The sequence below is a fragment of the Salvelinus fontinalis genome, chromosome 1, assembly GCF_029448725.1.
Source record: "Salvelinus fontinalis isolate EN_2023a chromosome 1, ASM2944872v1, whole genome shotgun sequence".
Classification (NCBI taxonomy): Eukaryota; Metazoa; Chordata; class Actinopteri; order Salmoniformes; family Salmonidae; genus Salvelinus; species Salvelinus fontinalis.
This window is the reverse complement of record NC_074665.1, coordinates 69026702-69044609: the sequence shown is the minus strand read 5'-3', so window position 1 is coordinate 69044609 and position 17908 is coordinate 69026702. Positions and strand designations below refer to the sequence as shown.

The 17908-nt window shown below is 40.0% G+C and overlaps 1 protein-coding gene across 1 annotated transcript in view; it reads right to left on the bottom strand.

The window, feature by feature from the left end:
* Positions 1–17908, bottom strand: part of ankfn1 (ankyrin repeat and fibronectin type III domain containing 1) — a 232680-nt gene that overhangs the window by 6140 nt on the left and 208632 nt on the right. Inside the window, exons 22-24 of the mRNA XM_055931431.1 lie at positions 17100–17266; positions 1440–1662; positions 880–1072 (exon numbers count right to left, since the gene is read on the bottom strand). Coding sequence (XP_055787406.1) covers positions 880–1072; positions 1440–1662; positions 17100–17266 — 583 coding nt within the window. The remainder of the gene's footprint in view (positions 1–879; positions 1073–1439; positions 1663–17099; positions 17267–17908) is intronic.

The following is a 17908-nucleotide window of genomic DNA, read 5'->3' as shown; positions in this document are numbered from 1 at the left end:
GTTTTGAATTGACAGGCACGACTCAGGCAAGTACTCTACACACAGACCGGTGCACCATAGCCAATCAGAGCTGCAGTAGAATCTGTGCCATTCGTATTGAACTGGACTCTGTTTACAGCATGAGCGGTAGTGAGTAGATGGCTTGTTTTGAGATCATTGTGAGAGCTGCATGTAGCCACGTGTGCACATTTGTTCATATTCTTTGTTAGTTAGTGAGCTATTAGCCCAGTTATAGCAAATTTCTAGTCAACAATGGGGAAGTGGTTGCTTCCTACAAGAGCACAAAATGTGAAAAGTGAGTCAGGTAAAGAGCTTTTTTTTATGTCTTAAAGGAGCAGTGTTGTATTTTAAGCTAAGTAGCCAATAGGCTGAGGGTAGCATAATTTGTCTGATTCTCTGTAATAATGGTATGGGAATAATAATACATTTTATTTTGTAAAGTGGCTTCTTGCATCAAACTGTCAACACCTTGTCTGAAGGACAAGTGGATAAACAGGTTAATGTCAAGCCCTGCATGTTATTTTTTAAAGTCTCATGGAATGTAGGCCTATATTGAACACCACACATTTGCTGCTACTGTAGGCTGAATGATAGAACAGCTTTTTCCATGTTAAAATGTTGTGGGACGCATTTTTCGCCATTGTTTTGATGGTAGGCCACTCTGGTAGGCCTACATTATGATCAAATAGCCACAGTAGTCTACTTGGCCACTGTTAAAACTGTAACATAAAGCAGGTATAGCCTCAGTGTTCACAGTAAATGCGCACCGGAAGTTGCACAGAACTTTCACAACATTCATATTTACACTCAGCAGACCTGAAGTTTGCTCAGTGCCAAAAACATTTTACAGGGAACATTGGTTAGAGGTCGTTCTCGTACCTGAGCTCGTGTATCTGTAGTACGTCGGGAGCGCTGCCTCCCAGGGCGTGCACGGCCTGCTGGGATAGGTCCTGTGGGGGGGAGTAGAGCAGGTCCAGCTCGCGTGGGGACAAAGCTTCGCTGGAGTCGTAGTCACTGTCTGTCGGCAGGAACACCTCTGAACAACCGTCCTCATCTGACCCCAGCTGGGAGTCTGAGGGAGGAGACAGAAAGACAGACGGGTAAGAAACACACATACAGTCCATGTACAAAATAGCGTTGCACACAGACACAGTACAAACTATGATTATAGAGTGGGGGTATGTGTTTAGCTTATGATAAAGACCATTCCTGACTTACTTGCAGTGTATTGAGAGTGAGGAGGTGGGCAAATGTCTGTCAATGTGTATGTTTATGTCTGTGTATTTGTATGCACTGGATCTATAAGTGTGAAGTGGCACCAGCGCCAGAAGGGCGAACACACCCATACAACCCCATCCTCAAGAGGAGCATCGTCATCATCGTCTTCGATGGCCAGCCAAGACAGTGTGTGTGTCTTTCTCTGTGTGCATTCTCCTCACCACTAACATCCTTCCTGCGCCGTAGCTCAGGTGATGGTGATGGTGTGGGTAGATAGTCCATGGTAGAGGATGCTGAGTCACTCTTCTGTGCCCCCTGGTCTGACTCAGGCTCGCTGGCATTGACCAGGCTGGTGATGGGCACACCGCCACGGGGCTGCTTGTAGCGGGCACACTGCAGGGCATCAGTGATCCAACGCAGCTCCCGCCACATCTCATCCAGTTGCTGCAATAGAGAACAAAATGCACTCATTATAACACAGTTATAAAGCATCATAGTTATAGTTGATTATAACTGTTATAAAGCATCAGTTATAGTTAGTTAAAGTTGATTTTAATAGTTATAAAGCTTCATAATTATAATTAGTTGTAATTGATTATAACAGTTATAAATCATAGTTATAGTTGATTATATAAAGCATCAAAGTTAGATGATTTTAAGTTATAAATCATAGTTATAATTAGTTGTAATTGATTATAATAGTTATAAATCATAGTTATAGTTAGTTGATTATAACAGTTAAAGCATCATATTTAGTTAGTTATAGATGATTTTAATAGTTATAAATCAGTTATAATTAGTTGTAATTGATTATAACAGTTATAAATCATAGTTATAGTTAGTTACAGTTGATTTTAATATTTATAAAGCATCATAGTTATAATTAGTTGTAATTGATTATAACAGTTATAAATCATAGTTAGTTAGTTGATTATAAAAGTTATAAAGCATCATAGTTACAGTTATAAATCATAGTTATAGTTAGTTATAGTTGATTTTAATAGTTATAAATCATAGTTGTAATTGATTATAACAGTTATAAAGCATCACATTTAGTTAGTTATAGTTGATTTTAATAGTTATAAAGCATCATAGTTATAATTAGTTGTAATTGATTATAACAGTTATAAATCATAGTTATAGTTGATTATAACAGTTATAAACATCAGTTATAGTTGATTAACAGTTATAAAGCATCATAGTTATAGTTGAATATAACAGTTATAAAGCATCATAGTTATAATTAGTTGTAATTGATTATAACAGTTATAAAGCATCATAGTTATAGTTGATTATAACAGTTAAAAAGCATCATAGTTATAATTAGTTGTAATTGATTATAACAGTTATAAAACATCATAGTTATAATTAGTTGTAATTGATTATAACAGTTATAAAGCATCATAGTTATAGTTGATTATAACACTTATAAAGCATCATAGTTATAATTAGTTGTAATTTGATTTTAACAGTTATAAAACATCATAGTTATAATTAGTTGTAATTGATTATAACAGTTATAAATCATAGTTATAGTTAGTTGATTATAAAAGTTATAAAGCATCATAGTTACAGTTTATTATAACAGTTATAAAACATCATAGTTATAATTAGTTGTAATTAATTATAACAGTTATAAAGCATCATAGTTATAGTTAGTTACAGTTGATTATTACAATTATAAAGCATCCTAGTTATAGATAGTTATAGTTGATTAAAACAGTTAAAAAACATCTCATCCAGTTGCTGAAATGGAGAACAAAAGTCAGGTCCAGGTCAAGATAGCCAGGAAAAAGTGACACTAGTAGACCCCCTGTACAGCAGCTTAAGGTTAGTTGCAGGTTTCTATTTCACTCCGAGAGGGATAAAACCATTCACACATTAAGCCTACAGCTTCAGTGAATACATTATTACCACGCAGATTAACATTTCTGTGTAGGTGCGTGTATCGGTGTATAGGTGTATAGGTGAATGTGTGTTTGTGCAAGTGTGTGTACTGTTGTATATTCCCACACAGTCTAAAGGGTTTGTAGCGAATAGAACTATGCATAATGCATACGATTCCTCTACACAGAATCCTGCATTAAATTGGCACCTGATCATATCACAGCAGTCTTGAGAAGAAGCAGTAGAGAATGTATAGACTGTCCCAAATGGCACCCTATTCCCTACACAGTGCTATGGGCTCTGGTCAAAAGTAGTGCACTATATAGGGAATAGGGTGCCATTTGGGATGAATGTATAGAATAGAAAGCACATTGTGACCATAACAATGACTGGCTGCACACCAAAGCCCTTCTCCTGCCAGTCTCCCTATGCATGCAGTCTCCAATGTGGTTCCAATCTTATCAGGGGCCCTAGGCCACCGTAACCAAACGTCATTCCTGCTTTCACTCCTCCTATTCCCCCTCTCATTCTTTCCATCACTCCAAACCTCCCCTGGGAGTCAGGGGGTGTGTGAGAGAGAGAAAGAGAGAGAGAGGGAGAGAGAGGGAGAGCATTGTTCTATGTTTCCGTGTGTGTAGAGAATGAAGCATGACAAATGTTAAGCAGCAATTAGGCGTCTGTCTGAGAGACAGTATGAGAGCACTTAGTGACACCACGAGATGACACACACACACACACACACACACACACACACACACACACACACACACACACACACACACACACACACACACACACACACACACACACACACACACACACATATATATATATAAAAGAGACTTACACAACGAGATGACACACACACATATATATATAAAAGAGACTGACACCAGGGGATGACACACACACACATATATATATATATAACATAGACTGACACCAGGGGATGACACACACACATATATAAAAGAGACTGACACCAGGGGATGACACACACACATACACTGCTCAAAAAAATAAAGGGAACACTTAAACAACACAATGTAAATCCAAGTCAATCACACTTCTGTGAAATCAAACTGTCCACTTAGGAAGCAACACTGATTGACAATAAATTTCACATGCTGTTGTGCAAATGGAATAGACAAAAGGTGGAAATTATAGGCAATTAGCAACACACCCCCAATAAAGGAGTGGTTCTGCAGGTGGTGACCACAGACCACTTCTCAGTTCCTATGCTTCCTGGCTGATGTTTTGGTCACTGCCAGAGCCCTGCAAAATGACCTCCAGCAGGCCACAAATGTGCATGTGTCAGCATATGGTCTCACAAGGAGTCTGAGGATCTCATCTCGGTACCTAATGCCAGTCAGGCTACCTCTGGCGAGCACATGGAGGGCTGTGCGGCCCCACAAAGAAATGCCACCCCACACCATGACTGACCCACCGCCAAACCGGTCATGCTGGAGGATGTTGCAGGCAGCAGAACGTTTTCCACGGCGTCTCCAGACTCTGTCACGTCTGTCACATGTGCTTAGTGTGAACCTGCTTTCATCTGTGAAGAGCACATGGCGCCAGTGGCGAATTTGCCAATCTTGGTGTTCTCTGGCAAATGCCAAACGTCCTGCACGGTGTTGGGCTGTAAGCACAACCCCCACCTGTGGACGTCGGGCCCTCATACCACCCTCAAGGAGTCTGTTTCTGACCATTTGAGCAGACACACGCACATTTGTGGCCTGCTGGAGGTCATTTTGCAGGGCTCTGGCAGTGCTCCTCCTTGCACAAAGGCGGAGGTAGCGGTCCTGCTGCTGGGTTGTTTCCCTCCTACGGCCTCCTCCACGTCTCCTGATGTACTGGCCTGTCTCCTGGTAGCGCCTCCATGCTCTGGACACTACGCTGACAGAGACAGCAAACCTTCTTGCCACAGCTCGCATTGATGTGCCATCCTGGATGAGCTGCACTACCTGAGTAGACTCCGTCTCATGCTACCACTAGAGTGAAAGCACCGCCAGCATTCAAAAGTGACCAAAACATCAGCCAGGAAGCATAGGAACTGAGAAGTGGTCTGTGGTCACCACCTGCAGAACCACTCCTTTATTGGGGGTGTCTTGCTAATTGCCTATAATTTCCACCTTTTGTCTATTCCATTTGCACAACAGCATGTGAAATTTATTGTCAATCAGTGTTGCTTCCTAAGTGGACAGTTTGATTTCACAGAAGTGTGATGGACTTGGAGTTACATTCTGTTGTTTAAGTGTTCCCTTTATTTTTTTGAGAAGTGTATATATAAAAGAGACTGACACCAGGGGATGATTCGGCTGGAAAGAATGCCGTGGATCAGATGGCAGAGAGAGAGAGGGGGGGACAGAGAGAGAGACAAAACTGGGAATAATAGAGGATATTCCTCTCTTTCTCACTATAACCGAATTCCATCACTCTTTGTTTTACAGCCAAAGGCAAGAATATTACTGTATATCTCAAATACAGGATATGAAATATGAGGGTCTTATACTGTATGAGAGGTGGGCTATATTTCAGATAAGAGGGTCTTACAGGTACATGTTTTACATCATATTTGAGAGGTATATTTATATATAAGAGTATACTGTATATCCGAGAGGTAAACAGTTCTGCATGAAGAGGGATCAGTGAAAGGGATGAATGGTCTGTAAATGGGCATGATAACAATGCATGCTAATCTAGCCATACACTTCTCTGAAAGCCAAGCAGAAGGATCTGGATGCATGTCAACTGCCATTTAACTTTTCTAAGCACCCTGACGAAAGCTTTCATTCTAAAATGATTGGGCTTTTAATCAATAAAAATCTTTTTACTGAACTTCCATTGTCCTCCTTTCAAGGTATTTCCCTTCATTCCACTTACTTAAATAGTTGATTGCCAATGATTTCTGTAGATTGAATTTCCTCAATCTCAACAGATTGCATCTAGCCCTAATCAGGAGAGGAAACCCACTGTAGCTTCCAGAAAGGTAGCATCCCCCAGACTCCCAGCATTCATCAGCACAGCAGTATCATCTCTCTTGAGCACTCGACAGCTGACCCAAGTGTCATCCAAGACCTGTGTGTGTGTGTGTGTGTGTGTGAGAGAGGGAGAGAGTGTAAGACTATTCTGTGTGTGTGTGCTCTTGATGCAGCATAATTTCCTGACAGCAAGCGCTCGCAACACGCCTGCAGGGAGCCAGAAGTCATCTCAGAAACGAGAGTCTTACTGAAGGTGACTGGGAAACACACACACACACACACACACACACACACACACACACACACACACACACACACACACACACACACACACACACACACACACACACACACACACACACCTCTCTCCAGGTAGGGTCCAGCCAGCCAGCAGAGAGAGCAGCGGTCCCATTGAGTCCAAATGAAGGTGACAGGTAAGGAGCGCCAGACAAAAGGACTTCCTCCTGAAACAGGAAATTGCCCATTCTGTCCAGACATCTTTAGATTACATTAGCCCGCACTGGAGCTAAGGACTGGAGTCAGAGTGGGACGGTATTCAGCGTGAGACGCAGATGAGAACCAGAGGGGGGATCGTATTGGGATTGACGCGGGACGGTTGGCTGGGTTACGGGCATATTTGTTCCTCTGCTATTCCTACTGAAGGGGAGAGGAGATATATAGTATGCAATATTGGCTTTAAGGTTATGGATATTTCCTATATAGTACACTAGTTTTGACCAGGGCCCATATGGAATGGCTTCCCTTCGCTTCAATCAATGAAGCTTACTTAGTCTGAATTCCAAATTGCACCCTATTCCCACAGATGGGAATCCCAAATTCCCATCTGAATCCTAAATTGCACCCTATTCCAATCTATTCCCCCTATTCACACATATACCCCCCTCCACTCTCCTTTGATCCAGGGCAGGGGCCCCACTGCTGGGGTCTCTCCCCCACCACCAGGCCCTGTTGTGGTTCCTGAGAGAGCTAGATGCAGCTGGGTCTGTGGTTCCTTTGGAGGATGACGCAAGCGCACACAGGAGGACAACGTCGGTTTATAGTATATCAATGTGTTGAACTACACAATAGGAACTGCACATATTGAGGTTAGAATTTGGTCCCCTAATTCTCCCCACAGGAGTTCAGATTACCAGAGGCTTCCTCAATGTTCAAAAGACGCAGGCCTTACTTAGTCCACTCACTCATTTAGTCAGTTGATGTGAGGGTGATGCCAAATCCAGTGATGAATTGAATAAGATGCACTTCCACACAATACTAACAGGATGTCTACTGGACTAAACCAGTCTTCGACAACAATACCACAGTAAGGGAATTCCCCCCCCCCCCCCCGATCATGTAATGACAAGTCTAAACAAATTGTACAATGAGATGGCTTAAAGTCATCAGAGATACACACACACACACACACACAGGCACATAAACACAAACGCTTTTACGCACCTATACACTCGCAAGTAACAGTACGCACACACATAGAAATGCACGCATGTGCACACACGCACGCACACATGCACCCTGACAGGACCTCCCAGTATCTAGACAGACTGTGGTATGACAGGCCAGCACTAAGAGCTTTCAGACAGACGGGCCTCTTTTCACACGCTTTGCCCCCTCACATTAACACTTCACTCTCTCTAATGCAGCCCACATTGCTGAGCTCACATACACACACAAATGCACAAACACGCACAACTATGAGATTTACATGCACACACAGAGGCAGACTCACGCACATACACAGACTGAGAGACAGACATTGGCACTTCTATACAGAGACACATATTCAGACATCCCCACCCACACACACACTCTCCCTCTCAGTCATTCATGATTGGTATTATTTTTTCCCCTGTCGCTCTCTCTCGCTCTCCCGAGTACTGTGTAATCTGTGGTTTGGGGGCCACATTTTTCCGTGCCTCTCTGAGCTCAGAACACACACACTCTCTCTCAGATCACACACACTCTCAGATCACACACACTCTCAGATCACAGAAACACACTTGTGGTTTTGTGGTTGGTCTCCATTACCAGTAGAGACCATGGTGGTAAAAGCTGGATTAGTTCTTCACAGAGAAAAACACCAGATGGGTTTACTTTCATGCTTTTAACTTTCTGACATGAGAGAGTAGGCTGGGCAGTTATGGAGTTCTTTAACATTAGAAAAACAAGCTATTTAACAGCTAGTACTCCTAGCAGTTAGGCTTTATTACATCAATAAACTGACTCCAATGGGATTATTAGCATAAATATATTTACTGAAAAATGGACATGACATAAACGATATGTAAAATAAGCTTTTAAACAATTTTCGTTTGATGAATGTGAAAAAAAGGACTCATGCATTTGTATTAGAAATAGATTTTTTTAAATTATACAGTGAACTCCAAAAGTTTTGGGACATTGACACGTTTTGTTGTTTTGCCTCTGTACTCCAGCACTATAGGAAATGACTATATTTGAGGCTAATTTGGTTAATTTGAGGGTATTTTCATCCATATCGGGTGAACCGTTTAGGAATTACACCACTTTTTGTACATAGTCCCACCATTTCAGGGGACCAAATGTATTGGGACAAATTCACTTGTGTGTATTAAAGAAGTAGAAAGTAAAGTATTTGGTCCCATATCCATAGTTTGCAATGACTACATCAAGCTTGTGACTCTACACATTTGTTGGATGCATTTGCTGTTTGTTTTGGTTGTTTCAGATTATTTTGTACCCAATAGAAATTAATGGTAAATAACGTATTGTGTCATTTTGGAGTCGCTTATATTTTAAATAAGAATATAATATGTTTTCGAAACACTTATACATTAATGTGAATGCTACCATGATTACGGATAATCCTGAATGAATTGTGAATAATGAGTGACAAAGTTAGAGGCATAAATATCATACCCACCAAAAAAATCCTAACCTCCACTGTCATTGTAATGGTGAGAGGTTTGCATGACTTGGCGGTATGCCGTTTGTGCGTCTGTAAATTCCTCACTCATCATCATTCACAATTCACTATCCCTAACCATGGTAGCATCCACATTAATGTAGACGTGTTCAGAAACATATTCTATTTTTATTTAACATAAAAGTAATCTGAAACACAACCAAAACAAACAGCAAATGTATCCAACAAAATTGTAAAGTCACAAGTTTGATGTACGGTAGTCATTGCGTGCTATGAATATGGGACCAAATACTTAATTTTTTACTACTTGAATTTGTCCCAATACTATGTACAAAAAGTGCTATAATTTCTACCCGGTTCATCCGATATGGATGAAAATACCTTCAAATTAAAGCTGACAGTCTGTACTTTAACCTCATAGTCATTGTGTAATGCTGGAGTACAGAGCCAAAACAACGAAACAATTGTCACTGTCCCAATACTTTTGGAGCTCACTGTATTTCACACCGTACTGATTGAATTGACGCTCTCATAAAGTGACAGACTTGAAAGCAAAAGATGCATACAGTAAAGTGACTTTACTTTTTCAAGTTAGATATAGCCATCTGAAATATATTGTCACATATAACTGTATGTATTCCAGTAAACCGTCACACAGTTTACATTCGGCACACTTAGGTCAACTATACCTGGAATACATATTAATATACACTGTAGGACTTTTCTGTAATTTTAACAGCAAAACACTGTATAATGCACCTTGTGTTTTACAGAATGAATGCTGTAGATTGCACTGCATTATGGGTAAAATGCTGAAAAGTTATTAACTGTAATTGGAAGCCTCTTATAAAAATTACTCTAGTTTATTTACATTTACATTTTACATTTAAGTCATTTAGCAGACGCTCTTATCCAGAGCGACTTACAAGTACATACATTCATAGTTTTTTTTTTTTTTGGACTGGCCCCCCGTGGGAATCGAACCCACAACCCTGGCGTTGCAAGCACCATGCTCTACCTACTGTAGAGTCATATTTTCAGTTTCAGGCGCCAACCTCATGCTGTTGGGTGAGACACATGAAGCTCAGACTATTTTAGTAAAAAAGGAGAAGAAAGAAATCACCCAGATAATAATTGTTTTAATGATTAGGCTTCGCTGTACCGCAGCCTCTGGGTGTCATAGTGAATAAACTGAGCACAGATTCGTGACCATTATGTTTTCCCCATTACTACAGAGAAACCGACTTGTTTCTAGCCACAACAGTTCAAAAAGATATGACCCATATTACCGGCGCCACGTTCTTTCATATTTTCTTACACTGTTAAAAATGGTTGTTTTTACAGTATTATACAATAAAACGAACAGCAATGTACCCTAATAAGTATTTACAGTAAATTGTCATAACTCCCAATGCACTCTGGGTGATTTTAGGCGTAATTGGTAAATTATGTAGTAAATTCCAATGAAACCATGTTTTAACAGTACAGTCATGGTTTTGAGAATGACACAAATATTAATTTTCACAAAGTCTGCTGCCTCAGTTTGTATGATGGCAATTTGCATATACTCCAGAATGTTATGAAGAGTGATCAGATGAATTGCAATTAATTGCAAAGTCCCTCTTTGCCATGCAAATTAACTGAATCCCCAAAAAACATTTCCACTGCATTTCAGCCCTGCCACAAAAGGACCAGCTGACATCATGTCAGTGATTCTCTCGTTAACACAGGTGTGAGTGTTGACGAGGACAAGGCTGGAGATCACTCTGTCATGCTGATTGAGTTCGAATAACAGACTGGAAACTTCAAAAGGAGGGTGGTGCTTGGAATCATTGTTCTTCCTCTGTCAACCATGGTTACCTGCAAGGAAACACGTGCCGTCATCATTGCTTTGGACAAAAAGGGCGTCACAGGCAAGGATATTGCTGCCAGTAAGATTGCACCTAAATCAACCATTTATCGGATCATCAAGAACTTCAAGGAGAGCGGTTCAATTGTCGTGAAGAAGGCTTCAGGGCGCCCAAGAAAGTCCAGCAAGCAGGCAGGTGTGAGTGCATCTGATACTGATATTCTGCAAAAGGTACAGGGATTGGACTGCTGAGGACTGGGGTAAAGACATTTCCTCTGATGAATCCCCTTTCCGATTGTTTGGGACATCCGGAAAAAAGCTTGTCCGGAGAAGACAAGGTGAGCGCTACCATCAGTCCTGTGTCATGCCAACAGTAAAGCATCCTGAGACCATTCATGTGTGGGGTTGCTTCTCAGCCAAGGGAGTGGGCTCACACAATTTTGCCGAAGAACACAGCCATGAATAAAGAATGGTACCAACACATCCTCCGAGAGCAACTTCTCCCAACCATCCAGGAACAGTTTGGTGACGAACAATGCCTTTTCCAGCATGATGGAGCACCTTGCCATAAGGCAAAAGTGATAACTAAGTGGCTCGGGGAACAAAACATCAATATTTTGGGTCCCTGGCAAGGGAACTCCCCAGACCCTAATCCCATTGAGAAATTGTGGTCAATCCTCAAGAGGCGGGTGGACAAACTCCAAGCATTGATTATGCAAAAATGGGCTGCCACCAGTCAGGATGTGGCCCAGAAGTTAATTGACAGCATGCCAGGGCAGATTGCAGAAGTATTGAAAAAGAAGGGTCAACACTGCAAATATTGACTCTTTGCATCAACTTCATGTAATTGTCAATAAAAGCCTTTGACACTTATGAAATGCTTGTAATTATACTTCAGTATTCCATAGTAACATCTGACAAAAATATCTAAAGACACCGAAGAAGCAGACTTTGTGGAAATTAATATTTGTGTCACTCAAAACTTTTGGCCACGACTGTATATTACTTCAAAGAAGTCTTATTTCAAATGGTACTGTAATTCCACCCTAAAGAATACAGTACTGTACCATATTTTTGGAGAACCAAAAACCTTTTGACCACTAGTGGGTGCATGGTATTGTTGTTTCTGGCTCATTAACATAGTTTGATGCGTGCCTTGTAAGATGCTACATATGTTGAAACCGTGATTGAGATTGCTGTACCAATTTAACTGATATGTGGTAGTAGTGCCACAACAATTAAATGTGTATAGGGTACAGATTGGAGTGGTAGCAGGGTTGGGTAAATTACTTTCTAAATGTAATTAGTTACCTGCCCCAAATTGTAATTAGTAACATCCCTTTTGGATTACCCAAACTCAGTAACTTAATCTGATTACTTTCAGTAACTGTTTGATGACTTGGAAAAAGACAAAAATTATCCCTCATACGCATTTGGTTAGTCATTATAGTGCTTGGTGGTTTTGGTCAGACTCACTTAGGTGGAACAACTTTAAAAACTTGCACCTTTTTTCAATGCTGAATTGAATGTTATTGAAAAAACAGAACGGTGTCATTGTATTTTTTCTGCAAACTTCCTTTCTGAATTTAAAAGTAATCCAAAAGTATCTGTAATCTGATTTTTGCTGGTAACATAACTGATTACAGTTACAGTGTTTTTGTAACCACATTACATGTAACTGATTATCCCCAACCCCGAGTGGTACAGTAGCAAGCCGCAAACCTTTAATGGTTGAGTGTTGGCCATGTCTTTGGTCTGTTTTGCCCTGTAGTCACTGCAAGTTTGGAAGCCTTTGTAAAGCCTATATATATACAGTATATACATTTGTGGCCAAATATATTGGCAGCCTTGCACCTTTCTTAAATAATTCCATATTTCTTCTTAAATAAGTTGAAATGGAAAAACAAATTGTTCACCAAATCATGTTATTGCATTTTCAACATTGCCAAACAAATTATATTTTTGTAAATTTAAGTTTACAATTTTAATTTAGAAAATGAGAATTAGTTATTTCCAAAACACTATATCCACACATTTTTCACAGTAGTTTTTTCCCATCAGAAATGATTGCTTATTCATGTGTGTGTAAAATATTACCGTTCTCAGATTTTTTTATTAATTGATTTTAGATGGGGTTTTCTGTTGCAAAAGCTATATATCCATAGTTTAGCTGGAGTGGAATATGTGTATCCTTTATATTTGACTGTGATATGTGGTTGTCTCACCGAGCTATCTTAATGATGAATGCACTGACCTTAAGTCTCTCTGGATAAGAGCATCTGATAAATGACAAAAATGTCAAATGTAAATGTTTTACATAAAGATCTCATATTACTGTATTTATCTATTATAATTATTTTCTTTACAATTATGTTTTCTTCTTGAACCCTGGAATGGTTCAGGAAGAAATGTTGGACTGTTCTGGAGTGGCCAGCGAAGAGTCCAGATCTGAATAACATCCATAACCTATGACAAGAGCAGAAAACAGCAGCTGGTTGAGGGCATCCCTCAAACATTGAAGAATTACAGCAGTTTGCTGCTGAAGAGTGGGACAAATTGCCAGTACAAAGGTGAAGCAAGCTCATTGATGGCTACAAAAAGCATTTGTTGGCAGTTATCTTGGCCAAAGGTTGTGCAACCAAGTACAAGCTCCTGGGTGCAAATAATTTTGTCCATTCCATTTGTCTTTATTTTCCGAATAAAAATTCTAAACTTAAAATTGATTCTGCAATGTTGAAAAATCTAAAAGTTTCAATGTATTTAAAGTGCAAGGGTGCCAATATATTTGGCTGCAACTGTATATATACACTACCGGTCAAAGTTTTAGAACACCTACTCATTCTAGAGTTTTTCTTTATTTTTTACTATTTTCTACATTGTAGAATAATTGCCTTAATGATAGATTTGTATACTCTTGGCATTCTCTCAACCAGCTTAACCTGGAATGCTTTTTCAACAGTCTTGAATGAGTTCCCACATATGCTGAGCACTTGTTGGTTACTTTTCCTTCACTCTGAGGTCCGACTCATCCCAAACCATCTCAATTTGGTTGAGGTCGGGGGATTGTGGAGACCAGGTCATCTGATGCAGCACTCCATCACTCTCCTTCTTGGTCAAATAGCACTTACGCAACCTGGAGGCATGTTGGGTCATTGTCCTGTTGAAAAACAAATGATAGTCCCACTAAGCCCAAACCAGATGGGATGACATATCGCTGCAGAATGCTGTGGTAGCCATGTTGGTTAAGTGTGCCTTGAATTCTAAATAAATTACTGACTGTGTCACCAGCAAAGCACCACCACACCATAACACCTCCATGCTTCACGTTGGGGAATACACATGCGGAGATCATCCGTTCACCTACTCTGCGTCTCACAAAGACACAGCGGTTGGAACCAAAAACCTCAAATTTGGACTCCACTGGTCTAATGTCCATTGCTCATGTTTCTTGGCCCAAGCAAGTATCTTCTTATTGGTGTCCTTTAGCAGTGGTTGCTTTGCAGCAATTTTACCATGAATGCCTGATTCACGCAGTCTCCTCTGAACAGTTGATGTTGAGATGTGTCTGTTACTTAAACTCTGTGAAGCATTTATTTGGTCAGCAATTTCTGAGGCTGGTAACTCCTCTGCAGCAGAGGTAACTCTGAGTCTTCCATTCCTGTGGTGGTCCTCATGAGAACCAGTTTCATCATAGCGCTTGATGTTTTTTGCGACTGCAATTGAAGAAACTTTAAAAGTTCTTGAAATTTTCCGGATTGACTGACCTTCATGTTTTAAAGTAATGATGGACTGTCATTGCACTTTGCTTATTTGAGCTGTTCTTGCCATAATATGGACTTGGTATTTTACCAAATAGGGTTATATTCTGTATACCCCCCTACCTTGTCACAACACAACTGATTGACTCAAACGCATTAAGAAGGAAAGTAATTCCACAAATTCACTTTTAACAAGGCACACCTGTTAATTGAAATGCATTCCAGGTGACTACCTCATGGAGCTGGTTGACAGAAAGGCAAATGTGTGCAAAGCTGTCATCAAGGCAAAGGGTGTCTATTTGAAGAATCTCAAATATAAAACACTTTTTTGATTACTACATGATTCCATGTGATTTATTTCATAGTTTTGATGTCTTCACTATTATTCTACAATGTAGAAAATAGTAAAATAAAAAAAAAACCTTGAATATGTAGTTGTGTCCAAACTATTGACTGGTACATATATACACATACAGTTGAAGTCGGAAGTTTACATTCACCTTAGCCAAATACATTTAAACTCAGTTTTTTACATTTCCTGACATTTAATCAGAGTAAAAATTCCCTGTTTTAGGTCAGTTAGGATCACCACTTTATTTTAAGAATGTGAAATGTCAGAATAATAGTAGAGAATTATTTATTTCAGCTTTTATTTCATTCATCACATTTCCAGGGGGTCAGAAGTTTACATATACTCAATTAGTATTTGGTAGCAATTCCTTTAAATTGTTTAACTTGGGTTAAACGTTTCGGGTAGCCTTCCACAAGCTTCCCACAATAAGTTGGGTGAATTTTGGCCCACTCCTCCTGACAGAGCTGGTGTAACTGAGTCAGGTTTGTAGGCCTCCTTGCTCGCACATGCTTTTTCAGTTCTGCCCACACATTTTCTATAGGATTGAGGTCAGGGCTTCATGATTGCCACTCCAATACCTTGACTTTGTTGTCCTTGCCACAACTTTGGAAGTATGCTTGGGGTTATTGTCCATTTGGAAGACCCATTTACGACCAAGCTTTAACTTCCTGACTGATGTCTTGAGATGTTTCTTCAATATATCCACATAATTTTCCTCCCTCATGATGTCATCTATTTTGTGAAGTGCACCAGTCCCTCCTGCAGCAAAGCACCCCCGCAACACGAGGCTGCCACCCCCGTGCTTCACGGTTGGGATGGTGTTCTTCAGCTTGCAAGCCTCCCCCTTTTTCTTCCAAACATAACGATGGTCATTATGTCAAACAGTTCTATTTTTGTTTCATCAGACCAGAGGATATTTCTCCAAAAAGAACAATCTTTGTCCCCATGTGCAGTTGCAAACCGTAGTCTGGCTTTTTTTGGCGATTTTGGAGCAGTGGCTTCTTCCTTGCTGAGCGGCCTTTCAGGTTATGTCGATATAGGCCTCGTTTTACTGTGGATCTAGATTATTTTGTACCTGTTTCCTCCAGCATCTTCACAAGGTCCTTTGCTGTTGTTCTGGGATTGATTTGCACTTTTCGCACCAAAGTATGTTCATCTCTAGGAGAGAGAACACGTCTCCTTCCTGAGCGGTATGACGCCTGCGAGGTCCCATGGTGTTTATACTTGCATACTATTGTTTGTACAGATGAACGTGGTACCTTCAGGTGTTTGGAAATTGCTCCCAAGGATGAACCAGACTTGTGGAGGTCTCCAACTTTTTTTCTGAGGTCTTGGCTGATTTTTTTTTAATTTTCCCATGATGTCAAGCAAAGAGGCACTGAGTTTGAAGGTAGGCCTTGAAATACATCCACAGGTACACCTCCAATTGACTCAAATGATGTGACATAATGACATAATTTTCTGGAATTTTCCAAGCTTTTTAAAGGCACAGTCAACTTAGTGTATGTAAACTTCTGACCCACTGGATTTGTGATACAGTGAATTACAAGGGAAATAATCTGTCTGTAAACAATTGTTGGAAAAATGACTTGTGTCGTGCACAAAGTAGATGTCCTAACCGATTTGCCAAAATTATAAAAATTATGTTAACAAGACATTTGTTGAAAAACAAGTTTTAATGACTACAACCTAAGTGTATGTTAACTTCCGACTTCAACTGTGTATATATATATATTTGATATGCCGTAATATGAAAAAACATTACCTAGCAGCAAATCCCAAGCAATTACAGTAAAATACTGTACCTTGTCTCCCTTCAATTAATTTAATTAATTCATTACAATTACCGTAAAAATATTACAGTAACATGCTGTACTGTACATTTACAGCATTATACTGGCAGCAGAGTTGCCAGCAAATTACTGTAATTATATAATACAGCTGTGTTGCTGTAATTATTACAGTAGGCCTATTTACAGTATAATGCTATATTGTATAATACAACATTGTTTTTCTTACTGTTAAACATGTGACAGCATCCCCGCTGTAAAGCAAAACTACAGCATTTAGCTGGCAACTCTGCTGCCAGTTTCATGCTATAAATTTACAGGGACAGATATCTCCCTACCTGTATGTAGTCCAGTATATGTTGGTGTCTCTGTTTGGCAGTGGCAACCTCTGTGTCCATTATGGCCTCTCGCAGTGCCTGCTGGGTAATAAGTGCATCCAGGTCCAAGACAGATGACATGCGGCAGTACAGACTGATGCACTTCTCCTTGTACGCACTGAAATGGACTGGAGAGAGACAAGACATATATAGACCAATGAACTTCTTATTCGCACAGAAGTGGACTGGAGAGATAAATATATATATGAATATAAAATATAACATCAAACTTCTCCCTGTATTCACAGAAATGGGCTTGAGAGAGAAATATATTTTTGAATATAAAATATAGACACCAACTTCTCCTTGTATTCACAGAATTGAGCTGGAGCGAGACAAATATATATCAGAACTTACAATATATTGACTAAATCACTTCTTATAGGCACAGACATGGACTGGAGAGAGACATATACAGTGTTAATACTGTATACCGAGACATACATTGAGTGTTCCAAACAATAGGAACATCTTCCTAATATTGAGTTGCACCCCCTTTACCCTCAATTCATCGGGGCGTGGACTACAAGCATTTGTTAGTTGTGTCAAGTTGGCTTTATGTCCTTTGGGTGGTGGACCATTCTTGATACACACAGGAAACTGTTGAGCATGAAAAACCCAGCAGCGTTGTAGTTTTTTAATCCTTTGTCTTGTCCATTCACACTCTGAATGGCACACATACACAATCCCTGTCTCAATTGTCTCAAGGCTTCAAAATCCTTCTTTAACCTGTCTCCTCCCCTTCATCTACACTGATTGATATGGATGTA